Consider the following 26,850-nt stretch of genomic DNA (forward strand, 5'->3'; position numbering starts at 1 on the left):
TAACAGTAGTTCCTTTGCATCTCTGAAAAGGAGGCACGAATAATGCTGCGAGATCCCCGCGGGCCAGCCTTGTTCTCAGCTCTTTATGGGAGTCCTTTCCTTTAGCTCTCACGATCCCAGAGATAGAGGCTATTTTCCAACTTCACAGACACAGCAGAGGTGGCCCACGCTCGGGACGGCTGATCCGCACCTTGCGTTCCCAGGGTGTGTCCCGACAGGGGCAGCCTTGGGGGGTGTCGTGGCCTGGAGGCAGGTGGCCTGTGCGGGGCTGGTCCTGGGACCAGGGCAGCTGAGGGGCTTGGGCTGTGTCCGCCTCCGTGTCACAGCTCTGGCCCGAAGAGCTCGGCTCTCCAGGGTCACCGCCCGGCCCCCCGCGGGCCTCCCCGCCCGGGAGAGCTGTGGCCAGCTGTCCTGGCCGACCTGGGAGAGCTGGGGAGCGGGGCGGCCTCCTGCTCTCGCCCGACTGAGTCTGCCCTCACCTGTCAGGTGAATGAGAACGCCAGGAAGGACCTGAAGGAAGGCCTGCTGCTGTACAACTCGGAGAACAACGTGGGGCTTAAGAACGCCTGGAACATCATTCAGGCCGAGGTGCGGGGTCGTGCTGGGTGGGGGGGCGGGGCCTGGCCTCAGACTCTGGGACCCGGCTGGGCACCCTGGCCTTCTGGGTCAGACACCGTGTGGCAGCCGCAGAGGGGTGAGGGGGTCGGCAAGCAGGACCTGCAGCTGCGGGGCCCAGGGAGCTGGGAAGGACGGATGATCGAGAGGGCACCTCGTCCAAGCCCTTCCTTTCTGAAGCTTTGGCACGAACGACAACTTATTTTAGCAGCAGGGTTGCCTCCCTTGTCATGACTCAAGAGGTTCTGTTCTAAGAGGAAACGAGTTAGCACAGCGCGAGGGGGCAGGGTGCTACAGCCAGCTTGGGACGGTCCACAGAGCCAAGAGCCAGGGGGCTGGTGGGCGAGCGGAGGGCCGAGCGGCCTGCCCAGCGCCCAGCGCCCAGCTCAGAGGGCAGGTGACATTGCCTTCTCCCCATCCAGCCTCCAGGAAGGAGCGATCACTTCCTCCCCTGGGCCCGGCTGAGGCCCAAAGAAGGGACGAGAAGGCTGAACTCCACGCGGCAGCTCCCCTGGGGGCCGGGTGACAGGGGAAGCCCAACGGGGACGCCGGGTGTGGCCCGTCTGACCCTGGGCCCCTCCCCCTGCAGATGCGGTGCTGTGGTGTCACCGACTACACAGACTGGTACCCGGTGCTGGGGGAGAACACGGTTCCCGACCGCTGCTGCATGGAGAACTCCCAGGGCTGTGGGCGCAACAGCAGCGCCCCCGTGTGGAGGACGGTGAGGCTGCATCCCACCCCACCCCAGGGGTCCGTACGGTGGACAGCCTGGGGACGGTGGCCCGGGCCACCAAGGAGGTGGCTTAATGTGGGGCGGGCGGGGATGCACAGGCCTGAAGCTAGAAGGCAGTGGGCAGTGGGGGATCTGGGCCCACATCTGGGGGCGTCGGAGGTCGGAGGGAATGGGATCTGGGGCTGTGCGGCGGGGCCTTGTAGGTGGAACCCCTGGGGGAGATGCTCGAAGGCAAGAGGACCAGGGCCGGGGGCAGGGGCAGAGGCGCAGAGAGGGTCACGCCGGCGCCTGAAGCTCTGGTCCTCGCTCCCCAGGGCTGCTACGAGAAGGTGAAGATGTGGTTTGATGACAATAAACACGTGCTCGGCACGGTGGGGATGTGCATCCTGATCGTGCAGGTAAGGGGGCCGTCCAGCCTCGCGCAGCCCAGCCCCAAAGCCCAAGGGAGAGAGGACCGACGGGGGCCCTCCCCGCCCGGGCTGCGCCCCCGGGCCTGTGCGAGCCCGCAGGAAGCCGCCATGGGTTTGCCTGTGACGTGCCTGTCCCCACAGCACGGGGACGTTTACCCTGTGACTGAACTGAACGGCGGTGAGTCCTCAGGCGTCAGCTGTGAGCAAGGCCTACAGGCGCCTCCGCGGGGTCTGCCCCATCCCGTGGGATACGTGCGGCCTGGCAGGTGGCTGAGCCGCTGTGCCTTCGTTTACACATCCGCGTAGTGGGCGTGATCATGGGCCGCTTCTGAGCGTTATGTGAGTTTAATAGCCGACACGTCGCACGGGGGAGGCGCTCGGGAAGGGCTCGCTGCCCTCAGCCAGCGTTTCGCGGGCGGTCGTGCTGTGCAAGGCCCAGCGTGGGTGACGGAGGGGGACTCGCAGGGGCCCCCGGCTCCCTCCTTGAAGAGAAGGCTGACGTGGTGAGAGCAGGAGCCCCCGGCCTTTCTGGGGGAGCATTATGGGCTCCCCCTTGCCCACTTGTGTATAACTCCTACCCTTGGTGACCACCTGACCCTGACTGGTCCATCACGGGAAGATGAGCTCCTGCACGAGGTCCCCTTTCTTCCCTAAACCCCGCGGGCCGGACCATGTCTGGTCCTCTGCGAGCCTCCGAGCTTAGCAGACAAGCCACTGTCCTTGCTCAGGGCTCTGACGGAAGACGGGCTCATGGGAGCAAGGGTCTCTCCGGTGCCGAGAGTGGGGCTCGGCTCGGGGCTGCCTGCAGCCCGGCCTGGACCAGGACGCCGGGGCCAGGCTGGGCCCCTCGGTCTCCAAGGTCACGGGCAGACCTTGAGTGTGAGTGCCACGGGAAGTACGGTGTCCTTGGCCGCGCGATTCGCAGCGAGTGCTGGTGCCCGGGAGGCCGCAGGCTGGCTTCCTGCACATTCTGCTCCGCTCGGGATTGGGGGGCCGAGGGGACCCAGATGAATGGTAACTTCCTCCCAGCGGAGCAGCAGTCAGACGCCACGCCATGTACCCCAGGACCCCGCGGAAGTGAGGCGGGGGGCTGTCAACGTCCTGCCGCTGCCCCCACGCCCCCAGCTCCGCGTCGGCTGCCACTTAGGGTCAGGTCCTGCCCTCACTGCGGCGCTCTGAAACGGCAGGTTTCTGGGCCTCGAAGCTCGGTGACGTCCCGCACGGACAGTCCGAGCGGCCGAGGTCCCCACGTGCGGCCTCCCCTTTTCTGCATCGTTCTCACTCCGCCAGCATCTGCATCCTGCAGGGGGCTGCCTCACGTGCTCTGGGTGCCCGTGGCCCCCATCTGAGGCCTTCCCCGTGTCTTTCAGATTCTGGGCATGGCCTTCTCCATGACCCTCTTCCAGCACATCCACCGGACTGGGAAAAAATATGACGCCTGAGCGGGCCGGCTGAACGCCCCGGCCCCGCGGACACTGCGCCAGGGAAGAGGCCTTCAGCTTGTGTCGCCTGCCCGCACCCTCCAGACTGCTGACCCCTGCGCCCGCCGCCCTGGCCCGCCTTCCCCGCCGCCCGCTGCAGCCTTCTCGGCGGGCGGAGGCCAGGGAGGAGGAGGTGCAGAGACCTCGAGGTGCCGGGGTGCCCGGATTCCTGTGTATTTGCCAAAGAAGACAGGGTGGGCAGGGGCTGTGCTGTGGGGGCCCCCCAGCACCAGTGCGCTTCTGCCCTGTCCTTCCTCCGCTGACACTTTGTCCCCGCGTGGCGTGGGGCGGGAGGCGCAGGGCTCCCTCCCGGTGGAGAGACTGCGCGGCGGAGGCCCCGGTGCCCCTGGCCACCCGGAGAGCGGGTGCGCGGACGCGGGCGGGGCTGACCGTCTCCCGGCCGGGCCCCTGGAAACATCTCGCCCAGGCTTTTTATACCTTACAGTGTAACTTTTCTATTTTATTTTACTCTGATTACGATTATTCAGGAATACTATCTCTTGGATAAGTTTAGGGTTAGCTTTCTGATTTATAACTTTTTACTGCGTTGATTTCTGTAACGGTTTGATTTTCTTTCTGAGGGTGGGGACAGGCAGGGACAGGGCGTGTCCGCCCGGTTTCTGTCAGGACAGACCGCTGTGCACACTCAGGATGCTCTCGCCAGGATGCACTGAGGGTGGGGGAGCAGGGAGCCTGGGAGGGGCAGGGGAGACAGAGGCGCAGGAGGCCGTGTGGGGGCGAGGCCTGCAGGGTGCAGCGTTTACCGAGGCCCAGGCCGCATGAGAGGCCCGGGCCGGGGGTCCTCTGGGGGCTGCGGGTGCTTTGCTTGGGAACGAGGCCGAGCGGTCGTGGGTCCTTATGCGTCACTGATGAGCAGTTCCTTTTCCCTTCTTCCTCCCTCCTGCCCTCTGTGGGCCCGGGAGGCTCCCCTTCCACCCCTGCGGGCATTCCCGCGACAGGTTCTGCAAACACGTTATTTCACAGACATTCCTGCTAGAAACTCTTGGACAAATACCTCTCTAGTTCAGACGCTGCTTACTCTCTCACATTGCTTCTGGAAGGGGAAGCGGTCCTTCCGTGGAGCTGCTCAGACAGCGGCAGAGGACCCACGACCACCAGAGGGGAGGGCGGAGCCGTGGTCGCTCCAGCCAGAGTCACTCAGCTGCTGACTCCGTGCTGGGAGGGAGGGAGGGAGAGACGTCCACCCGGGTCCCAGGACCTCATCTCCTTCCCTGGGGTTCATCGATGCTGGGGTGACTGGTGATCACGTCCTCTGCGACCCCAAGGCAGAGTACCGAGACCCAAGAGAAGTCAGACGGGATCCTGTTACGGTAGCCCCAGGACAGAGCAGCCTGAGTCAGGGCCTGGAGATGGACAGTTGGGGGGCATCCGACTGCAGCGGGGTGCCCCGACTAGGGTTCATGCTGGTCTAAGCAAGTTGTGCAGTTAAAAAAATAAGTCAAGAGTCCATGGGGCTGAGATTGGAAAGGTTTCCCCACCAGCTGGTACTTCCCCAGGTGGGCCTCACCTGGGCGCTGCCTTTGTTCTGCACTGTTTGGATGGGTGCCCTGACCTCCTGGGGGGCCCTGTCTCCTCCCCAGCCTCCACCTGTCTGTTCCGAGAGCTGAGACCTGGCCACCAGCCAGCAGCCCCCTTCTCCCTTAAGTACAAGACGGTTGGGACCAGTACAGAGCTTTTGGTGTGCTCAGGAGTCGAGCTTCTGGGTGCGGGACAGCAGAGAGTAGGGTGCGCTCAGCGGGTTGGGCAGAGCAGAGACCACCTCCTGAGACGGGAGTGGGTGCTCATGGGAAAGCCTGTGGGCAGGGCCGTGGGCAGAGGCCACAGGGGACGGGCCTTCCCCGCCCTCTGGCCCTGCCTTCCCGGGAGCCCAGGTCTGCAGAGCCCAGAGAGGACGCACCACCATTCCGCCGCGAGGGACCCTCCACAAACGAGCATTCGGGCGGCACAGTGGCACTGCTGCGTAATGGGTTTATCTTGGGGGGGGTTTACGCCTATCAATGCAATGTAAAAGTTTTGTTGAAATCAGCAGCGAAAGCCTAGCACCTTGGTGGTGTATGGCCTCGCTGGCATCTTATGTTTCTGGGGCTTCAAGGGGCGTCCTCCGGCCCTGGGGCCCTTGCCTCCGGCCCCCTCCTCCCGCCAGCCCCTGCCCCGTCCGTCTGTCCACAGAGCCTTGTCCACAGTTCCCCAAACTGCCTTCTCGCCTGACCCTGTGCTTGGCTGTTCCGTGATTCGGCCAAGCTCACGCACGGGGGCGGGGGGGCTCCTTCCAGGCCCTCGCCCACCGTGCAGAGCGGTCCCCACCGCGCCGTGTGACGTCAGTGATGGGGCCCAGCACCTGCTCGGTTTCTCCCGACCCTGCTCTCGAGGGCAGCACTACCTGAGGGAAACCCCTCCTTGGCGACTCCCCTGCCAAGGTCACAGTTAGCTCAGTGGGGTCTGATGCAGGCGGTTTACAGAGTTGACTCCCAAGGCCAAGGTCCTGCAGACGTCAGGGGAGTGCCTGTCTCCACTCGGCCTCTCTCTGCAGCCGTCTCGCAAGGGAGGTGAGCCAGCAGGGCTGAGCATGGCCCTTGGGGACCCCAGCAGGTGCCGACCCCTGTTCCCCCGCTGGAGGCCCTCTCCTCTCTCCCCTCCAGCGTGGGCCTGCGTCGTGGCCCCTCACACTGGAAAGGTTGCTGACCCACCCCAGGCCCTCATGCAGGTGTTCTGGTTTCACTTGGACCAGATGGCCGTCCGTCCTTGCTTTGGTGGCCAAAGAGTGGTCCAGGTGGATGGAAAGGATGTCCCGCCTCTCCGGCCCCTGCCCACCGCTGGTGGAGGTGCTAACAGCAGCGACCCAGCCAGGACGGAGCGGGAGCCGGGTGCCTGAGGTCCCCCCGCCCCTCAGCCCTTCAGGGCCGGCCTCTTGCGTTCCTGTTCTCCCATCCCCCCGCTCCGCCGCCACGAGGCCAAGTCTAGGCCGTGTCCTTGCCTCGCCACGCTGACCGGGCCCCTCGAGGGCCAGGCCTGGGGCTTGTGCCCACACGCTGCCCGCTGGGGCAGCATGGCCGAGCGGGGGGGCACGCGTGCTGTTTTCAATGCACTTTTCTGCTTGCGATGCCGTATCTGTGCGCTTCCTTCCTCCTGGTCCTGGCTTACGGAACGCCATGTTTTTAGCATGTTTTTAAATAAAAACTGATAACGTGTCAAAAGCACACGCAGCCTGTCTCTTTGTGGTGTTTGTGTCCACGGAGCCACGACTGTGGCTTTTTCACGAGGTGTTGCTGTGGGGACCAGCCTGCCTTGTCCACGCACAGCCCACAGCAAGGGCCTCTCCCCACCTCCTCGGGCCCAGCTACAGATCTGCTGGGTGGGGAGGGGTCTCTGGGGTCAGGGGCCTGTCCTGGCGGCCTGGCCGCACCAGAGGCCAGCTCCCGCCTCAGTGTCTGCCACCCGCCACAGATGGCCAGTCCTGGGGTCCTGTAAGCGTGTGAGGGCGGGGCCAGGAACAAGTTCTCAGAGGCCCCCAGTGGGGCGGGGCTGTCAGCTCTAGGTACAGCCTCTCCCCGGTCCCTGCGAGGTTCCTGGGTTCGTGTGGGCCTGGCGTCTCTCCCAGGACTGAGGGGACCTCACGTGTGACTTGGTCTGGGCCGCACCCGCTGAGGGTGGCCCTGGGACGGCTTTCAGAGGGCAGGAGGCACCCGTCAGCAAGAGATGGTCGGCGGGGACGGAGGGCGGCATTGGAGCCGCGAGAGCCCTGATCTGCCGGCCAGCGGCAGCGGGAGGCTCCCAGCTCCCTCAGCTGGGGTTCTGGCTTGTGGGTTTTCCTCTGCTGTCATCGTCACAGTGACAAGGAACAGGAGAGGGGTGGGTGGACGGGCTGGGCGGGAAGGAAGGGTAGGTACAGCACGGGGTCTCCCTGAGCCCCTCCACACGTGGAGATCTGCCCCCCTCCTCAGGGGGAGGCCAGGCTGGCACGAACTGTCCTGAGCACCCACCTTGGCACCCCTTCCCACGGCTGCTGTGCCCCGAAGCCCCCGGGGGTTCGCTGAGGACTGAGGAGTCTGAGGCGACCCTCTCGAAGGTCCAGTGGAGTGGGGTCCCTGGGAGCCTCCCCAAGGACAGTTACCGGGGGACCTTGGGGCCGAGGGCAGGTGACCCTCTGTCATCTGCTGAGGACCAACCAAGTCAGAGGAGCGCCGGTGGGGCCGCTCCCCCTGCCCATCCTGCTCTTACTCCTGCCCCAGCCCGTGGGCGCCCCACGGCGATGCCACCTGGCCCCTGTGCTGTCTGCTCCTGGAGCATCCTGGCCGCACTGTGAGCGCTGGGTTCCTGCCAGGTGTGCTGTGAGAGGCAGCTGCCCTGGCTGGGCAGGGGTCACAGCCTGTGAGCCGGTGGGTGAGTTTGAACTTCAAGCTAAGAGCAGTGGGCGCCCGCTGAGAGGCTTGAAGCCCGTGGGACCGGCTCAGCTCTGCCCTTGCGTGCCATGCCTCTGGCTACAGCGTGAGAACGAAGGGAGTTACCAGCGGGATGGGGGAACATCCAGGGCTTCCCTGGTGGCGCAGTGGTTAAGAATCCACCTGCCAATGCAGGGGACACGGGTTCGAGCCCTGGTCCGGGAAGATCCCACATGCCACGGAGCAGCTAAGCCCGTGGGCCACAACTACTGAGCCTGCGTTCTAGAGCCCACGAGCCACAACTACTGAGCCTGCAAGCCACAACTACTGAGCCCACATGCTGCAACTACTGAAGCCCACGCACCTAGAGTTCGTGCTCTGCAACAAGAGAAGCCACTGCAATGAGAAGCCCACGCACTGCAACAAAGAGTAGCCCCCGCTCGCCAGAACTAGAGAAAGCCTGCGCGCAGCAACAAAGACCCAACACAGCCAAAAATAAATAAATTAAAATAAATAAATTTTTTAAAAAAAGAAGACATCCAGCTTGTTCTGAACCAGAGTAGGTGCTTGGCAAGACACTGGTCGAATCTGGGGCCTCAGGAGTCCCCAAACAAGAGGTGGGACCCCAAGGAAGAGCATCCCCCTGGCTGAAAACTGGAGTTGGAAGAGAGTGATCTGGGGGGCGGAGCTGGATGGAGTGTGGATCAGGGATAGAGCTCGGGAGATGTGCGGGCTCGGTGGGCAAGCTTCCCCCCCCTCCCCCGGGGGGCTTGTTCTGCTCTGCTGGTCCAGTAGCAGCATTCAACAAATCCACACAAGTCAGATTAAGTCAATGTCATTTTGGACACAAACGTATTGGCATTGCAATGGTTCCTTCTTAAAGTGTTCGGCAAAGATTGGAGGCTATTGATTTAGCCATCTGGTTTTTGCTGAGTGTAACGCAGCCATGGAGACGGACTAGTGTGTCTTCTTAAACTAACAAAAAGGGTAACAACCCTCCACAGGGCGTGCCCGGGCCAGGCTCTCCGGTTGACGCTGCTGCTGGGCTCTCCCTCTCGAGGCTCCGCTGAGCACTGCCCAGCTGCCCTCAGTGCCCCTTGATGCTGAGCAGAGGGTGTAGCCAGGCCCCAGTGTGCTCTGGGGGTCTGGTGGGTAGAGCCTGCTGCCACCCAGAGATTTTTCTCCGGGTGTCTGCAGAGCTCAGGGAACCAGCCTCGCCCAGCGTCTGCAGCAAGGCTGATCCAGCGTGTGGACAGGTGAGGCCCTCTCACTGGTCTATGGCCTCAGGAAGCTCCTGGTCTTTTGCCTCCCTCTCCCCGCACTGAATTCCTGCAGGACCAATATAGTCTCAATAGATATCTCCTCTGTGTCAACAGACCCAGTTCCAAAGGACTCAGCCTTCTTACTTACTGGTTGGCAACTCAGGGAAAGCATGTGACATTTGATCTGTGGTCCCCAACCTGGGGTTCCCTAAACACCAGATAAGGACTTTCAGGGACACTTGCAGCTTTTGAAGGGTCTGGTGGAAACCGTTCCCACCTCGTGAAACGGCGCCAATGGGACCATTAGCCCTCTTGGCTCTGGCTGGCCTGGCTGACGACAAAGTGCAAGGACAGAGTCTGGACCTTGCTGACGGACAGGGCTGGGTTCGTGCTTTACTGACTGCCCTCTTCACCCCCTGGCCTGACCCAGAGGCTCCCCCAGGCCCCCCTGCCGGCCGTCAGTCACTGTGTCACCATCTTCAGCCACTGCGTCATCTTCAGCCAGTGACGGATGCAGGGGGAGAGCGGGAGCGGGGCTTCCTGTGCCCCCACTGACAGCCTGTCCATTCTCAGCTGGGGGACGGAGGGAAGCAGGGCCCAGCTCGCGGCAGCCCAGCCACTGCAGCCTGACAGCCCGGCCCTCAGAGCTGGCACGGAGCGGCAGGCGACGGGCCCGCCGGCGGGCACCGAGGCGGACAGCTTCGCAAAGTTTTCGTGCTGCCCACCCACCTGACCGGGGCCCCGCTGACTGCCAGCCTGTGTAGACAGCAGTGCCCACCACCCCCAGCGCTGCTTGTGTGCAGCGGGGAGGGGCCTGCAGGTGTGCCGGCCCCCCGGGCACACTTGAGCGTTTGCGCGGACACGCGTGCATACTCACGCTCACGGTGATGGTGCAGGTGAGCCGACATGCCGGCCCAACAAGACAGATGTGCTCAGACGTGCCTAGACCGGGTCCAGCCCCTGCCTGATACCCAGGCCATCGGAGGGCGGCCCCGTGGTTGTTCAGAGAATAATCTCGACCAAGATGCGGGCGTGACACAGGAGGAGGGCAGGGCTATGGACTCCCCTGCAAGGTGGGCTCCCCCCAGGGACATCCCTGGTGGATGGAGGGCTCACACAGTGAATGGGACTGTCGGGTTCACACCAGGCGAGGGGCTCGCGCCCAGCCTGCAGACCCCCGCACCACCCCGTGCCCCCGTCTTGGGGCCACCCAAGCCCAGCTGGCCCAGGTGCTCCCACGGACCCCAGCCCCGCCCACCTCAAGCAAGTTTTCTAGACAGAAGAGTGAATGAAGTAGAACGAGCGCGTTCTGTCACAAAAGACGAAGCATTTACTTCCTTCTGGCTTCACACTGGGCAACCTGGGTCCCCCAGCTTCTCTGAATTACGATGGAAGTCGCTTTGCTTTGGGGTGAAAAGTGCCCCCCCCCCGCATCTGGGGACGGGGACAAATGAACTGGTCCCCGTGGAGAAACGCTGCCACTCTGGAGTGAGGTGGCCCGGGGTCCCGGTACCGGCGGGAGAGTGTGACGTCAGCCTGGCCTCTAGCCCTGCAGAGAACTTGGGACTTATGGTTATTTTTCGATTATATGCACGAATCCCAGGAAGTTGGAGGGCAGCAAAGATAATCGCAGCACCATGTTTTTTGGCTTTGGTGCAATCTGGGATTGCTGGAAAGCTGGCCTCCCTTTTAATGAACTGGCATCGGTGACCCTGAGATTCAAGCCATGGACAGGAGACCCCCGAGGGGCATATGGCTAGAGACGGGGCTTGGGGACCTCTCCCGGGGAGGGGCCCAAGGCAGGACCCTGCTCCCGGCCCTGGCAGCTCCACCCCGCCTGCGCCGCCCAACCCCGGCCCTGCAGGAAGGAACCGGGCCACCTGACACTCCTTTCCAGGTGAGAAGGTGTGGTGGTGGGCAGAAGGCTAGGTCTTCTGGGGGCAGAGCCAACCCTACCTGCCCACCTGATGCATTTCCTGGGCCGGGGGGTGGGGGGGAAAGCACACCTAGCAGAGGCACGAGGAAGGATGCTGAGCACAGGTGGGAGGGTCACGGGCCCAACGTAAGCATCGCAGAGGGGCCAAGGTTTCTAGCCCTGGTTCAGGGTTCAGGAGCAGGGAGGGGGCACAGCCTGAGCCCAGCCCCCTGCAGTCCTCGGGAGCCCATGCCTGGAGAGGCTCTGGCTGTGGTCTCCCAGCAGGCTCCGTCCCCGGCCTGGGGGTTCTGGCGGTGAGCCCACAGAAGTGCAGGGAGGGGGCTGAGGGTCCCCGGCCCGGGTGGGGGCTGCAGGAGCCATGGTCTCAGGCACTTGTGGGTCCCAAGGGGCTGGGCACAGAGTGGGGGTTGTTTCCGGGAGCTTCTAGGCCAGCTGATACTGATGTCGCAGGCCTGGCCGATGGCATTTGGGCCCCTGAACTTGCGAGGGGCAGTGGGACGGGGACAAGGTTGGCCGTTAGTATAAATGCAGCTGGACTCTCCGGTGCAAACAGCAGGTGAGAATCATTCCGCAGATCTGCCGGGTGGAAAGAGCAGAGGGACAGAGCAATCAGAGCCCGCCAGTGTGCCGGCCAAGGGCGCCCTGGAGCTGGGCTTCCCACCCCCAAGTGCCCCCTGGGGACCTGATCAGGGGGCCCTGGGCCTGGGACTCTGCATTTCTAACAAGCTCCCACGTGATGCTGGGGGTGGAGGTGGGGACCACGTTGAGAACCACACCCAAGAGCGGTATTTCTCACACTTGAATGGTCACGGATCCCCGGGGACCCTGTTAGCTGCAGATTGCAATTCTGTGGCCTGGGTGAGGGCCTGCACGTCGAACCAGCTTCCCGTCCACACGGCGGCTCTGTGGTCCCAGATCTTCTCTGGAGATGGCCTGGTTTTATTAGATTCCGAACGGTGACACCGCCACTCCCTCGTTGCTGGCTGAAGCCGTCTTTCCTGAGGAAAGTCTGTCTACATCTTGCTGCTCTCAGATACCAGAGAAAAACAAGGCCCCGGAGTCGATTCTCTGGCCGACGTGCAGGAGGGGAAACTGAAGCCCTCAGTGGAGCGTCCAGGACCGTCACCAGCTCATCTTGTAAACCAGCTCGGGACACGGCCCCAGCCCCAGGCCCGGGGAGCCTGCCTGCCAGCCCCTCTGTCCCATCTCCGAGCTGCCCAGAGCCGGGCAGTGCTGGGCAGTCGCCTCCCACGTCTCACTTGCCCGTCTCTAAACGCAGAGGATGAGGACCTTTGTTCCCCACCCTGTTCTTTGTTTGCTTCTTCCTCTTCCTTTCCTCCCTCACGCGCGAGGATGCACTGAGAACGCGGAGGTGAGGCCGTGTCAGACCGAGGAGGCCCAGGGCTGGGGCCGTGGCCCTGATGAAGATGGCGCTGCTGGCTTCCGGCTCCTGGCCCGCAGGAGGGGACACTGGGAGGGCAGCCCGTGACTGTGCCGCGGACAGGGGTCCAGGTGGGTTTCCCAAATATAGGAAACAGTACCCCATCTTTCCCAGTGGCTGCTGCTGACCTGATCTTTCCAGGGTACCTCCGGATGCACACGGAGGAGGACAGGCTGATGAGGACGGCGTGGGGCTGGCAGACCCTAGTTTCTCTTTGAGAGACTCAAGGAGGGAGCAGAGGTCGAGCCCTTCTGTGCCCCCTTCCTCCCTCCCGTCTGTCCCCACGCGGGAGTTTCACGCCCTGGGAACACAGCTTTCAGCTTTCAGACTTGGTGCTAAGAGCAGCGCTAATCCACCTCTGGGATTCAGAGCCATGGGCTCAAAGGTGGCTTAAGAGGTTATCTCATCTCCCGCTGGCTTTAAGCGGGTGGCGGTCACAGTCATTCCAGCCAGGTGGCGTGCAGGCCCTCTGCCCTGTCCCACCTCATGGTTTGATGACTTGTCCTGGGGGATCATCTTGTCAGGGGGAGGCCAGATGGGGGCAGCTGGACCAGCACAGACTTGTGGCTGCATCCCCTACGGCACACCTCTCATGCCGGGGAGGGCCCGGAGGGCTGAGCGTCCAGCACGCGCACTCTGTACATGACATGTGTCCCAAGGGTGCCCCTGGGGAAGGCACGGCGAGGTGGACGTCAGCGCATGTCCAAACACACACACACACACACACACACACACACACCCCACCCTGATGCATGCAGAGGGGCAGACGATGTGCTCATCAACACGTGGGCACATGTACACACACGTGTATACACACACATGTGCACATGCACACACACACCACTTTGATGCATGCAGAGGGGCCGAGGATGTGCACATTCACACACGCACGCACGCACGGACGCACACACACACCACCCTGATTCCCATAGGGGAATGGGCCCAAACTATCCAGTCCCTGAGGGACCCCCAGTGTCCCGTTCCTGACAGAGGACATGGGGGACTCAGCACAGACGGCTGTGAGCAGGGAACACACAGGCCAAAGGGGCTGCAGGAGCAGGAGATGGCAGAGGGTGGGCTGGACAGGCTGCTGGGCTCAGCCTGTGTGGGGCACGGGTGAGAGGTGCCCTCTCCTAGTAGCCTGCCTGGAGGCGGTGTTTGCCGCGTGCGGGCTTTTTAACAGGGAGGCCGGCATGCTTTTAGCCTCTTGTGAGGTTTTTGGGACGGCAGCCGGCTGTCACTACAAGCATCAAGGATGGGCCAGGGAGGTCCAAGAAGCCGTTCCGATAAGATCTTTCAGTTCCCCTTTAAATGACCTGCAGACCCCAATCTCGCTGTCCTGTATGTTTCTGGGCTCAGGTTTCCATCCTACGTTGTGGGAATGTCAGAGTGGGAGTGGGTTAGCTTCTATCTGGGGCTCTGTGACCTTGGGTTCAGTCATAACCTCTGAGCCCCAAGTTCCCCTCTATCAATAGGAAAACATCCAGACCGTACATAGGTCCAGAGCCTTCCCAGTGAGATTCTTTGAAACTCAGTATGACAAGACCAACACCACGGCACCCAGCCCCTTCTGCACCCTGAGCCTGTGAGAGGCTCCCCAGGGCCCTCAGGATAAACCTCCCCCATCCCCCAGCCATCCAGGGCTTTGCACGTGTAGTCCCCTCACCCTGGCATGTTTCCCCCTTCTGCTTCTGTCAAACTCCTTCAAGGCTTAATTATATATCACTTCCTCCAGGAAGCCTTCCCTGATTGCCCATGATGGTTCAGGTCTCCTATGTGCTCCCCAAACCCCAGGGCTCACACTGTGTGCGTGGCTCCTGTGTTCTCTGTGTCTCCTCCCCTAGAGTGAGAGCCCCTAGCAGAGGGGACCACGTGCTGCTGGCTGGTGTGGCCTGGCACTGGGCAGGGCGCCTGGCACACAGCAGCTCCCGTTACAAAGCTGACAAAGAGTGCTCGCCCTCGCCCTCCTCTGCCCACCCTGCCCCTGAGAGGGAGGCTCCCGGATTCTGTGTGTGAAGAGGACGGTCGGAAAAGGGGCTGAGCCACTATGTCCTTTTTAGATAGAAGCTTCCTGCCCAGAATACGCTGACAATTAGCTTCCAAAGTGACCTCAGCGTGGACAGCCTCCAAAGCGCGCCCACGGAAGGGGCCGCGAGGGTGGAGCTGGATCCTGGCCTGGTGCCCCAGAGGGGCGTGAATAGATGGGGCCGTGTTCTCAGCCCCGAGCACACACGTGGATCACCTGGAGGGATTTAGAAAACACCCGTGCGTGGGTCTCGCCCCAGACCAACAGCCAGGATGTGTGCGGATGGAGCCTGAGCAGTGGTAGTTTTTAAACCTGATTCTACTGCGTGTCCAGGGTTGACACACCCGCCTAGAGAATCTTCGAGTTTTTCCCGGACTACAAGCCTACGATGTGGGGCACCTTGCGGGTCTGGAAATCCAGTGTACGGAGTCACACAAGACGGGAGGGTGGAGGGGCCCTGCCAGCTCTTGCTGAAAGCGACAGGTGCACAGCCTGGCAGGTGTGGGACCTCTGTCCTTCAGTGTCCCCACCAGCCCCCAACCGCTGTCCCAAGCTACAGCCAGGAGCGCTCTGCGCTCTTCAGGGACGCTGCCGGCTGGCTCCAGTTCTTTGAAAGTTCTCCAGTCGGGCTCCCTGTAAATTCCCCTTCCTGTTTCTGTCTGTCCTCCGGCCCCTGCCCGCCCCCCTCAGGACTGTCTGGGGGGTTAAGGACCGCGAGGGTGCGGTCCTGTCCCCCAGCTCCTGATCTCTCCCACTGCTGACTTCCAGGCCCCCAGGGCTCCTTCTCACATGTCTCCTCCCGGCTGCACGCTGGACCCACCAGGGAGCTTTACAAGCACACAGCTGCCCGGCTGCCAGCCCCAGATGGCGTTATTTAATTGTTCTGGGGGTGCAGCCTAGGCCCGGGGCGTTTTAAAGCTTGCCAGGTGACCTAAACGTGCAGCCCTCAGAGGCTCCAGGAGGCCCGTCCCCCTCTCGCATCCTGGCCACCCAGCCTGCCAGCATCTCTGCAGGCAGACCAGTGCCTGGTCCACGCGCCCTGGAGGCACACGCGACGTCTGGCTGGAATCAGCTTTGCTACGTTCGTCGTTTGTCGTTGCTTCCTGCTTGGTCTTCAGAGTATTCATGAGACATCTACCTAACGTCCCAAGAAGCGGCAGCACCTCCGTCTCACTGAGGCAGGAGCCTTCCCAGAAAGTCGGAAAATCGCGGGGGGCCAAGTGCTTCCTGAGGGCTCTCACGCCAGGCTCATCTCCCGACTCCTCCATCGCATCAGCTCTGGCTTCATGTTGAATAACTGGGTTCCTGTGCAAGACTTCCAGGATGAGAGATCGCTGCTGCTTAAAAAAGGCTTGCAGACATCAGACTCCTCCATTTTCCAGGTAAAGAAACTGAGGCTCAGGAGGGAGGGTGGCTCCCCAGATCACACAGAAGGGGGGGCTCCGTCTACCACGGGGGCCTCTGACTCCAGGCAAGACTTCCCCTGTTCCTGAGGACGGGGGGCATGACATCTTGGCCTTGTATCTCCAGGGCCTGGGGGTCTCCGAAGCGCCAGGCTGGGCGGGTGTGGGGAAGGTGCTAGGTGCCTGGTGGAGGATGGCAGCCCGGGGAGGCTGGCCTGGTTTGAGCCCCTCCTCGAGGCTGGGTGGTAGCTCCAGAGCCAGCCGGCAGGGGGCGCTGGAGCCCCGAGGCTCGGCCGCCGCAGCGGAACAGACGGAGAAAATGGGCCAGGGATGGGGACCCAGAGGTGGCCCGGTGACACTCTCTCCGGGGCATGAGCACAGTCCCGCAGGGCGCTGTGGAGGATGAGCCGCCCTTGGTGGGGGTCAACGGGGGGCTGCGGGCACCTGCCCTCGACCTGGTGACCCGGCCTCCTCAGCGTTACTCCTACAGCTGGACGTGTCCCACCCTGACCTCAGGCTCAGCGGTCAGCCCGCTCCCTGCCCTTGGCCTCACTGTTTCATCTTCAGCTTCACGCTTTTGAGAACAGAGGTCAGGAGGAAACGGACGGAGAGTGCGGCCCAGGTCCGGTCAGCGTCCGCAGAGCAGGCCCCCAACACCTGAAGTCGGCAACAGGTGTCCGGGAAGCTCGGCAGAGTAGGAGCCGCAGTGCAGAGCATCCCTCCCCCGGCTCCGGCTTGCGGCCCCCCGGGAGTCAGCGCACCGAGCGGAAGGCCTGCCTGGGCGGTGCGAAAGGGCCGTGAGTGCCCCCCACCTGCCGCCCCCGGCTCGCTACGCCTACACCTGAGTGTGGGTGAGGGGGGCAGGAGACAACTCGGCTCTTTTGAGAGACGCTGTGCCCACGTAGAAACGATGAAACGGTGGTGGGTACCATTTTCTGAGTGTCTGCTGTCTGCCCAGCGATGAGCTGAGTGATGTACGTGCACGATGCCCATCCCCTCTGGTCACCCATCAGCTCCTTTTTACAAACGAGGAACTGAGGCTGCACCCGCAACTAGACTCCTGGGTGGTGGCCGGGGGAGGGGTGTGGAGCGGTGAAACGGAGCAAAAGGCATCGCGCATCCTCAGAGCACAGAGCTGGGTGTACATACCTCCAGGGCACGCACACGTGCATCACACACACGCGCACACGTGCACACAGAGGAATGAGCGCGTGTCCATGCATGAGAATATACACATATGCACAGCCCGCCTAAACACGTATGTGCATCCGGCCCCGACCACGTACACCCAGGTGCATGCAGACACACCCATGGACCACTCGGACCACAGCAGGCTGTGCACACACACCCCCGCGTGCACACACAGAGTGCATGCACATACCTGAGCCCACACTCCCACTCCTCCCAGGTCTCTGTGCCTGACAAGTTCAAGGTGGCCCCAAGGCCCGGGTATTTTCCTTCATGTTTTCTCGGCTGCAGAGGGAAGAGGAGGGGATGGGGGAGGAGGGGGCAGGCAGGGCAAGGGCGGGCAGAGGGCCAGGATCTGCGACCTCAGCTAGCGAGAGAGGGCTTCAGAGTTCCAGACACTGCCCCCCGCACCCGAATCCCTGCTCCAGCTCACCTGCAGGCAGGCCACCCCGATGCCCACCGCCCCCATGAGCAGCAGGTGGTCGGCCAGGAACTGCTCCAGCTTGGTGATACAGCCTCCCTGGAAGGTAGTAAGGCAGGTCACACACCCCTTGGCCCAGAGGTGTGTGAGGATGGGGAGGGAGGGCTGGCTGGGGGGCTACGCCCACCCAGCTCAGGGAGGCCAGACACTTAAAGGGCCGGGTCCAGCCTTTCAAGTGCCCGTGGGCTTCTCAGGTGGCCCAGGGGTGTGCCACGATGTCCCCGCATCTCCCAGGAGCGGCTGCCACCCCCAGGCTTCGTGGGGACCTTGGAAGGCCCACCGCCGTGTCGTGGCCGGTGAGTATGATCTCCACCCGGCCCATCTTGAGCCTTTCCGGGCCGCCCGCCTGCCCCGGCAGGATGGGCACTTACCTCCACCTTGTAGATGTTGGAGGGGTGTGCCCGCTGGCCACAGCGCGCCACCACGGTCTTGCAGCAGCTGTCGGGCACCCGGCGGCCCTCGGCCTCTGGAGACAGAATGTACGTGCTGTGCTGCCAGTCGGCTGAGCTGTTGCTTCCGCAGCACCTGAACTGGAGCGAGAGACGGGGCTGGAGGTGAGGACCCGCCCGGGGGAGGGGCGGGGCCCTCCAGCCCCTCGCTTACGGGGCCGCAGGACAGTCTGCAGCTCTTAATCCAATCCCTCCTTGCTTCCGAGATTTCTTCCCTTCCCCTCTTTTGAGCGGGAGGCTGGCTCTGCGGGGCCCTCCTCTTCGGGCGGGTGGAGGGCCGGTGGCAGGAACACCGATCACCACCTTTTTTGTTCACCCACGTCCTTTAAGGAGATTGCGCTGGGTGTCCCTGGGGCAGGGAGGGTCTGGGAGAAGATGTGGGGAGATGGATGCCAGCGGGTCCCCCAGGGAGTGGGGCCGTGTACCACTGCATGCAGGCCCAGGGCAGCACCAAACCACCAGGGGGTGCTTTCCTGGTCATCCAGGGAGGTAGGACACCCCCCCACCGGCACAGGGTCGCAGCCTTCCCAGAGGCTCAGATGCCCCCCATCCAGGCCTCGAAGCCTCAGATCCCCTAGACCTGCAGGACACAGAGGTGCCCAGAGGCCACACACAGCCAGCTCAGTGCCGAGCAGAGGGGCCGAACAAGACCAGGGTCTTCCACACGGCTCCGGGGCGTGGGGAGCACCAGCCCGGGCCTCAGGGGAGCCGGACAGCTGGACACGGTTTATTTCCTGCACCCCGAGTTAGGGGACTGAGACTCAAGTCCCTGTAGGGGCCACAGAACACGGCTGTTGTGAGGCTCTCTGGTGTGTGGGGTGGAGGTACATTTAGTCCAGTTAACAAGCATTTATTAGGCACCGGCTGTGTGCCAAGAGTGAAGCTAGGCCCTGGGCCTGAACTTGAGTAAGAAGCTCCTGGCTTTCCCAAGCTTGTCACTGACTATCGCTTAGTAGGAGGGACAGAGGTGCTCACGTGGGCAAAGGGCCAAGGAGGCCCCGCAAGGCAGCAGAGGAGCCCGAGGACCAGGCGGCAGGGAACAGCACGGACAGCAGGGAACAGCATGGCGTGTGCTGGGAATCCCGCGGGACTGTCCTCGTATGCCACCTGCACAGGTCGCTTAGCCCCCCTGGCTTCGGTTTTGCCCCCGGTAACATCGGGATGGCCAGGTACCTCCACGAGGGCTGCTGTGAGGCCTGAAAGCGGCGGGTCACGTAAAGCACTTGGCCACGAGCCCAGTACAGAGGAGGCAGTTAGCGAGGGGCCCCCTGTGGTCACCATACGTGCGTGAACACAGGCCCGTGGTGCGGCCCGGAGCCCAGACGCTGCCTCTCAGGGTTCAGTGTCCTTAGGCTCAAGATGCGGGCCGGGCCCAGTGTCCCTCAGGTCCCTGTGAGGGTGTTCTAGGTGTTCCTGGCATGTGTGGGAACCCGAGTCCATGTGCTCTGGTGCCCGCGGGGCAGCACTGCAGAGCTGGCCCCCTCTGCTTAGACTGTGCCCTCCTGTCCTCTCCCCCCGGCAAGCCCAGCTGGCCTCCCCGGCCCCGCTCTCCATGTCAGGGTCCCCCAGCCTCACCTGCACCGCGGTGGCCTGTGGGGTGTCGGGCTTCCTGAGAGAGGCCCCAGGGCAGCGACCCAGCACACTTCCTATGTGGGAGGCCTGCCAAGTGCAGACGGAGCTGGACGGGGCTGCCCAGCCGGGTGTGTGTGCACCTTGGGGACAGGGCTGCCCTTCGCCACTACACTGGAGGACAAGAGAGCCCCTGGGAGCTGGGCCAGTCTTGGGGAAACAGGGCAGGTGCCAACCCCTACTGAACTAAGACACAGCCGGAGCTCAGGGTCCCCCAGCCTCTTCCCCCTCTACTTGCCTGGGGTCCCGGCAAAAAGGCCACGGCCCCAGGCCCAGGGTGGGACTGCAGACGCAGGATGGCACAGGGCCCACAGGGTGAGGGTGGCGTGGGTGGCAGGGAGCAGGGGCACCAGGGCAGGCGGGGAGCATTGTCTCAAATTCTCCAGCACGAAACCCCCAAGATTGCAAGCTGCAGCATCCAACAGAGTTTTCTGGAACGTGGAGATGCCCTGTACCTGTGCGGCCCACCTTGGTGGCCACTAGACACGCGTGGCCACCGGGCAGTGAGATGTGGTGAGTGTGACTGAGGGCCTGCGGTTTACGTTTAGGTGTAAGGAGCCGCGTGTGGCCAGTGGTGGCCACATCGGCCTGAGGTCCACCTGCCCCCCCCAACCGCTGGCAGGACTGTGGGCCTCACTGCGGGGATCTGCTGAGGCTCTTCTTGGAAAGGAGAGACCGCTTTTCTGTGCCCCTAGTTCTGCCCGATGGCTGGCAACTGGGTAATTCTTACAGCGGCTTTGCTCAGATACCTCTGCCTGTCACAGTTCACTCTTCTGGGGCCTCAGCCGAATCCTGGTACCGCCAGCTTCCTGCCCACCAGGCACCCAGAGGGGAGGGCAGAGGAGGAGGAAAGAAGGAACCAGGATTCAGGAAGTAACTTCGTGGTGGGAGGGACTTCTACCTGTGGGCGTAGTTAATGCTCCCACGCCCTATGAGGCTCAGAGAAGCTGAGTGACTCGCCCAGGGTCACACAGACGGGAAGGGACAGAGTCAGGATGGGAACCCATGTCTGCGTGGCCTTCAGGCCCGCAGGGCAGGTGCTTACGTTCTGCTGTAGACGGTCTACGGAGGCTGTGATCTCCGCAGCGCCGGGCTGCCTGTAGTTCTGGGCCAGGGTCCGGGTCAAGTGCTGCCTCAGCTCCTCGCTCAGCTAAGGAGGGTGGAGAGGAAAGGTACGTCAGCAGAACCACCCACGGACCCGCCCCCACTACTCTAGAGCTCCTTGAACTTGAACGTTGCTATGGCTGAGGCCTCCCACACAGTGAACTGGGACCCCGGGCGGGAGGCGGGGTCCCTAGAGATGGCGTTGCGAAGGCTGGGGACCTGCGTTAGGTGGAGTGTGATGGGCTGAGCTGGGAGACAGGTGGGGCCCCAGAGCTCAAGGCTGGTGGGGGCACGGGTGAGGCTAGGCACTGGGTGCCTTTAAATACAGTCGTCCCTCGGTCCCTGGGGGGTGGTTCCAGGACTAGCACTGATCTTCTGCGGACGCTCAAGTCCCTTGTGTATAATAAGATGGCGCAGTATTTGCATATAACCTGTGCGCATCCTTCCGTATACTTTAAGTCACCTCCAGATTACTGATAACACCTAATGCAACGTAAACGCTGCGTAAATAGTTGTAAATACAGTGTAAATGTTACGTAAATAGCTGTGCGCGGTGCTTTCACTGCCGTGGGCCAGGGTTCGATGCCTGTCGCGGGGAACTAAGATCCCGCAAGCCACGCAGCACAGCCCCCCTCCCACCGCCCCGCCGCCCCCCCCCAAAAAAAAGTTGTGCACGGCAGAGTCAAGTTTTTCCTTTTAGAACTTTCTGGAATTTTTTCCCAAACATGTTTGATCTATGATTGGTTGAATCTGTGCACCTGGAACCCCTGAATATGGACGGCTGTACCTGTTGATTTTCATTCTGAGGTGATATTAAAAATATTTACAATCGTTATCTTGAGGACGTCCGTCAGTCGTATGGGCGCTGGCGTGAAAGGACAGTGCAGTCATCTGTCTCTACCAGCCGAATATCACCCTTGAGTCACTGAGCACCCAGTGGGAGGGTACCTGACCGTGGCATCCTTGGCCAAGGCAGGCGGGTGAGGCCCAGGACCACGTGCATGTCGCTGCCTCCGCAGCCCCATGCACCCCTCCCCGCGCTGTCCCTCCTTGGGGAGCCGACGGGGAAAGTACGAGGAGGACGCTTCACTCACCCTCTGGTAGTACACGTGGGCCAGGACCCCCGCCACCAGCTCAACAAGGAAGATCGCCAGCAACAGGCAGAAATACTAGGAGCGAGGAAAGAAGGTGGTCACGGCCGGGTCAAGCCTGGGCAGGCAGCCGGCCCTTCAGGACCTCTGACAAATGCTTCCCCAAAGCTGAGGGGGGCTCCCATCACTCACAGCTTCTTCCTACTCTTCCCAGCAGCCCTGGACGGGGGTCTGGACACCCACCTCTCCCGGCTGCTGGCCTGGAGTTCCCCCCTCCACCCTTTATGCACCGGTCTGCTGTCAGTTCATTAATCCGTCCACCCACCCAATGTTTATTAAACACCTACTGTATGCCAGGTATCGTTAAGTAAGGCAATTATTGGCCTCAATTATTGGTGGAAGGGACAGATAAGTAAGTGACTACAACGTTGTGTTATAAATGCTATTATGGGGCAGGCCCTAGAAACTATAGGAGGCCCCAGGTTGGGGAGGGCAGTCAGAGAGGGCTTCCTGGAGGAGGTGGCACCTGAGTGGCATCTCTAAGGATGAGATGCCAGGTGAAGGAAGTGGGAAGCACATGCCAGGTGGAGGGGAGAGCGTGGGAGGCCTGGAGGGTGCAGAGAGCTCCGGGGGTGGGGGGGCTACAGTTCAGGGAGTGGGGAGAGCCAGTGAGGCTTAGCGTGTTGATGCTGGCTGGGCAGCTACAGCCAAGCCTGGGGAACAGCAAAGCGCAGATCCTGGGAAAGGCACAGCCCTTGAAAGCCCTGCAGGGGCTCTAAATTCCCCTCACCACCGCTCCGCACATGTGTCACAGCCCTGCTGGCTGGCTTCCAGGCTGTGCACCTGGCTGTGACCGGCAGGAGGATGGGCCTGCATCCGTCTCCCACTCCCACCTGGCGTCACTGCTTGGTCCTGGGCTGCTCTTACAGGAGCCAAGGGTCGGAAATGCATGCCAGGCCCACGTGGCTGGGAGGGGACAGGGAGAGGGAGCTGAGGGAGGATGGAGATGAGGGCGGGGGACAGGAAGAGGGAGGAAGAGGAGGGAGGTACTGTTGGCTGCAAGCGGGCCCTCTGGGGCCGCTCAGCCCCTCCCTCTGAGCACTGGCTGGTGCCGCCTCCTTCCCCCCAGGGCCGCCCACCTGGCTGGCCACGCCAGGGCCACAGCTCCTGGTCACTGGATCACTGGGTTCCAGGGAAGGCTGAGGCTGGGGGCGAGCTCTGAGACTTCAGGGCCTGTCAGGTAGGGAATGGAAGGAGGGCAGGAGGGGATACAGATGGAAGGAGACAGTGGCAGGGCGGGGATTGTGGGGCCAGTTCCGAGGGATGCCTGTCCATGGGTCTGCAGGCATGGCCTGGACACCTCCCAGCCCACGGGGGAGCTGGCACAGAGAAGGAACTTTCCACCCAAGAGCCAGGCTTCCTCTCAAGTTAAGTGAATCCCGTGCCCCCGCCCCCATCTTACTGGGCCCCATCCCTCCCAGCATCAGAGCTGCTAGTGGTGGGGAAGCGGGGATGTGGGGAAGCGTTCCCAGTCTCTGCAGGAGTGGCGACCGCTGGCCCTAATCATCTGTCGGGCCTGAGGCAAGAGCACAGTGGAGGTCCCTGGTCCCCTTCCCTCCAAGCCCAGGCTCAGCGCTGCACCAGGAGAGCCTGCGTACCCGAGCTCTGTCCGTCCCCAACCAGGGGCACATGCCCGGCCTGCAGCTCCTCTGACACGGCGGCCCCTCCACTTCCCCTGCCCGCCCGGCACCGAGGCCGCTCTCCTCCCTACGCGCAGTGACCGCCAGTTGCTCCCCTGGCTTCCTGGGTGCGCGCCGCACGCCCACGCCGGCTGCGCCGGGGGACGCGTCGGACGCCCACGCCGGCCGTGCCGGGGGACGCGCCGCACGCCCATGCCGGCCGCGCCGGGGGAGGGCAGCGGGGGCCGAGGCTCCTCTCCATCACCCCTCCAGCTGCGGGTCACGTGGGAGGGTGGTCCTGGAGACGTGGCAGTGTCACGCTGCTCTGGGGACGTTGCTGCCACAGGTGCTGTCGAAGCCAGGCTGGGGAAGAGGATGGATGGGAACGGAGGGCGACCCAACCACATCCTGACATGATGGCAGGCTAAATGAATACCTGCCAGCCCCTCAAAACTGTTCTGACGCATCAGCAGGCATCAAACAGACTACCTAACCTGCCGGAGTCGTCAGGAGGGGAAGGGCGGGCCCGAGAGGCTGTGACGCTCCCTCCCACCCAGGAGCTCCGGCCAGCCGTAAAGATGCCTCTGTGAGGGGGGTCAGGGCCGGGCTGGGCTCTGCAGGACGGAGGGCGGGTGCCAGGGACAAGGACGGCTGGGTGGTCGGTGGGCACGGGCACTGGTTCCAGGCAGTAGCTCCAGCGGCAGGAGGGCTGCAGGTGTGTGACTCACCTGCGCGGGGGAGGCCCTGACTCATAGCTCGGGGTGACAGTCCCCACTCCCTGGGATCCTGGCAGCCTGGCTTCTGGAGCTGGCCGGCTGGAGCCTGGGCACCGGGGCCGGGCTGGAGGGCTCTGCCATGTGGCGCCCTGAGCTCTGACACGCCTCGCCTCTGCCCTCTGCCTTGCCCTCCACCAAGTCTCCCCTGACGCCCCGGGTCCAGCCAAATCATCTCGCCCCACGGTGCAGGGGGCTGTCTGACTCCAGGCCCAGCCACCCAGCCTCCGCGTCTCTGCCCTGTGCCCCCGCCTGGAGTTCCACACGCAGCTCAGCCACGTCCTCCACGAGCCCGCCCTCGGGTCCCAGCCACATGCCTGCAGCGCTTCACCCGCCTCGTGTCCCGACAAGAACTCCAGCTCTTCTCCTTCTCCCCTGGGCTAGACCCGGGGCCCACCCTCCCTGCCTTCCGCCCCTCATCACAGCCCCGCGCGTGGGCGTGGCCTCCGTGGGGTGAGGGACGTAACTCCACCCACTGCTCCCAGGAGCCTGCTTCTGGTGCTACTGCGCTGTCTCTCCAGGATGACCGTGAGCTTCTGGGGAACAGGTACCCTGTCTCAGGCTCCTCCGGCTCTTCCGCAGGGCCTGGTGCCCAGCTGGGTCTAGATGCTCGGACAGCAGCCCTGGATTAAGATCTGCAAGTGCGCTTCTTACAAAGCGTGCCTGTGAGACGGGGGACTGGCCAGAGCTCGCAGCCCACGCCTGGGGGCAGCAGCTTAATCCTCTGCTGACCCGTGGGTGGCGCGGAATTGTTACTTCCATTTAATTTATACCAGTGGTTCTCCGCCTGGCACGATTTTGCCCCCAGGGCACGTCTGGCAACGTCTGGAGCCATTTTTTGTTGTCATAAGTCGGGGAAGGAGTGCTACCGGCACCTAGTGGGTGCAGGCCGTGGGGACACGGCCAAGCCTCGCACCGTCACAGGGCAGGCCCCGTGGCAAAGACGATCCGGCCTAAATGTCAAGGCCAGTGCCAAGGCCGCCGAGAAACTCTGACTTACACATTTACCTTCAGGTTCTAAGGCGGATGCTGGGGCTTGATTTGCATATGTGCCCGTACGCACTATTGGAGACATGACAGAAAAGATCTCAGGAAGGTTCTGTGGTTCCTGAGAAGCCTGAAACAACACGGACAGAAGCAGGGGAGGGGCTTTACCCCGTACCTGCCTTGGAGGGCAACTTTGGGGCAGGAAGTTGCTCACCCCGACTCGAGGAAGGATCAGGGAGGCCCACGAGGCTTCAGCTGCGGGCGCGCCAGCACCCGGGGTGCAGAGAGGAAGCTGCTAGCCTGGCTGTGCCTGGGGTCCCCGGGCGGGCCCCTGGGCGGAGGTGGGCTGTTGAAGTCTGTAGATGACGGTTGATTCTGGGAAGCCTGCAGAGGTTCTGGAGCTGCAGTCCAGCCCCTTTCAACTCGGTCTGGTGTGGGTTTGGAATTACTGAACAAAAGTCAATAAAAAGTTCTCAGATCCCCTGTGAGTAATGTGGAGAAGTCACGTTTCAGTATAAGTCTGGACGTACTGGACCCTGAGCCCACCATTCCCAAGAGACCACCAGAGTTCCTGGCCTGTGGCTTAGCAGGTGACAACCCAACTCAGGGGGTGCTGCCTTCTGAGGAACAGAGGAAAGGCAGGTCTTCCACAGCGGGAACAGTGGGCAGCGTCCCCCCCACCGAAATACTCCCGAAAGCCCCAATCAGCCCTCCTGGGAGAACCAGTGCCTTACCCACCCGGGTGCTCCCTGCACGGCCCTTCTCCTCACAGTGCTCTGCAGGCACCAGCACCACACGTGTGTGGCGAGGCTACAGCCTGGCCGAGGCCACGTGGCCGGCACGTGGTTGAGTCTGGAACTGGACCCAGGGATTCTGGCTGCAGGGCTGTGTGCTCGCACGCTGGATCACCCTGATGGCTGACGGGTGGGCTGGCTGAGCTCACAGCATGGCTGGGGGGCAGGTTAGGTGGATGCCGGGTGTCAGGTGGTGACAAGAGACAGAGGGGAAACCCAGGCGCAGGAGGGTCTCTCTCCGGCCCCCATGCAGCCTCCAGCCCTCAGCACCACCCAGGCAGGTTCCCTGGCCCCCAGCAAAGGCCCTGTGCCTTCACGCCTGTGCTGGGCTCACAGCCGCAGCTCTAACGCCCACGTCTGTCCCCTTCGCTTTACTTAGCCCGGCCTGACCGTCTGAGAGTCTGGGGGCCGCACAGCTGGGCTACACCCCGAGAGGGCACACAGGGCTGCACCTTGGTCTCTGTGGGCCCTCCCGGTGTTCGCTGCTCCAAGCACGTCTGTGCTGTGCAGCTGACAGCCGTCAAGTGTGAGCTTGGTCAAGGCCTCCACAAAGCCCTCCTGGAGCCGAGAGGTCCTCCACGAGCTCCCCTGGCTTCCTGGGTGCGCGCCGCACGCCCAGGTCCTGACTGCGACCCCGTGGCCCTCACCCTTCCTTCTAACCCCCGTCTGACTCACGGGCCTCACGCCTGTCCCGCTCCCGGGAGTGTATTGGCTTTGATCCCCGTGTGCCCACCTGCTCTGCCCTGCCCCTGTGTACCGCGGGGCGAAAGGAGCCCACCCCACGCCAACACCCCCTGACCCTCAAGCCCCCCTGAGCTTTGCGAGCAGCCAGCCTCACACTCAGCCCCATCCCCAGTCCTTCCAGAATCGACCACCGGAATCCTGGTCAGAGAGAAACCAGCAGTGAGAATTCCAAAGAAACCTCTTGTAGCCTCTGCCCCCAGAGCCCTCCATAAGGACACGTCACT

General features: G+C 62.8%; 2 protein-coding genes across 11 annotated transcripts in view; one reads left to right on the forward strand and one right to left on the reverse strand.

The window, feature by feature from the left end:
* Positions 1-6,469, forward strand: part of TSPAN9 (tetraspanin 9) — a 183,112-nt gene extending 176,643 nt beyond the window's left edge. For all 3 annotated transcript variants that reach the window (XM_067695428.1, XM_067695427.1, XM_067695426.1), the window contains 4 exons: positions 487-588; positions 1,205-1,336; positions 1,663-1,746; positions 3,129-6,469. In XM_067695428.1, coding sequence (XP_067551529.1) covers positions 487-588; positions 1,205-1,336; positions 1,663-1,746; positions 3,129-3,200 — 390 coding nt within the window. In that variant the 3' untranslated portion in view covers positions 3,201-6,469. The remainder of the gene's footprint in view (positions 1-486; positions 589-1,204; positions 1,337-1,662; positions 1,747-3,128) is intronic.
* Positions 6,470-10,208: 3,739 nt separating this feature from the next.
* Positions 10,209-26,850, reverse strand: part of TSPAN11 (tetraspanin 11) — a 64,243-nt gene continuing 47,601 nt past the window's right edge. For 5 of the 8 annotated variants that reach the window (XM_067695436.1, XM_067695431.1, XM_067695435.1 and 2 more), the window contains 6 exons: positions 21,653-21,727; positions 20,500-20,604; positions 17,748-17,906; positions 17,329-17,415; positions 17,089-17,180; positions 10,209-11,413 (listed from right to left, as the gene is read on the reverse strand). In XM_067695436.1, the coding sequence (XP_067551537.1) occupies positions 11,401-11,413; positions 17,089-17,180; positions 17,329-17,415; positions 17,748-17,906; positions 20,500-20,604; positions 21,653-21,727 (531 nt within the window). In that variant the 3' untranslated portion in view covers positions 10,209-11,400. The remainder of the gene's footprint in view (positions 11,414-17,088; positions 17,181-17,328; positions 17,416-17,747; positions 17,907-20,499; positions 20,605-21,652; positions 21,728-26,850) is intronic. The other 3 variants (XM_067695432.1, XM_067695434.1, XM_067695433.1) reach the window with 3 other exon arrangements.

Source organism: Pseudorca crassidens, chromosome 11, assembly GCF_039906515.1.
Source record: "Pseudorca crassidens isolate mPseCra1 chromosome 11, mPseCra1.hap1, whole genome shotgun sequence".
NCBI lineage: Eukaryota > Metazoa > Chordata > Mammalia > Artiodactyla > Delphinidae > Pseudorca > Pseudorca crassidens.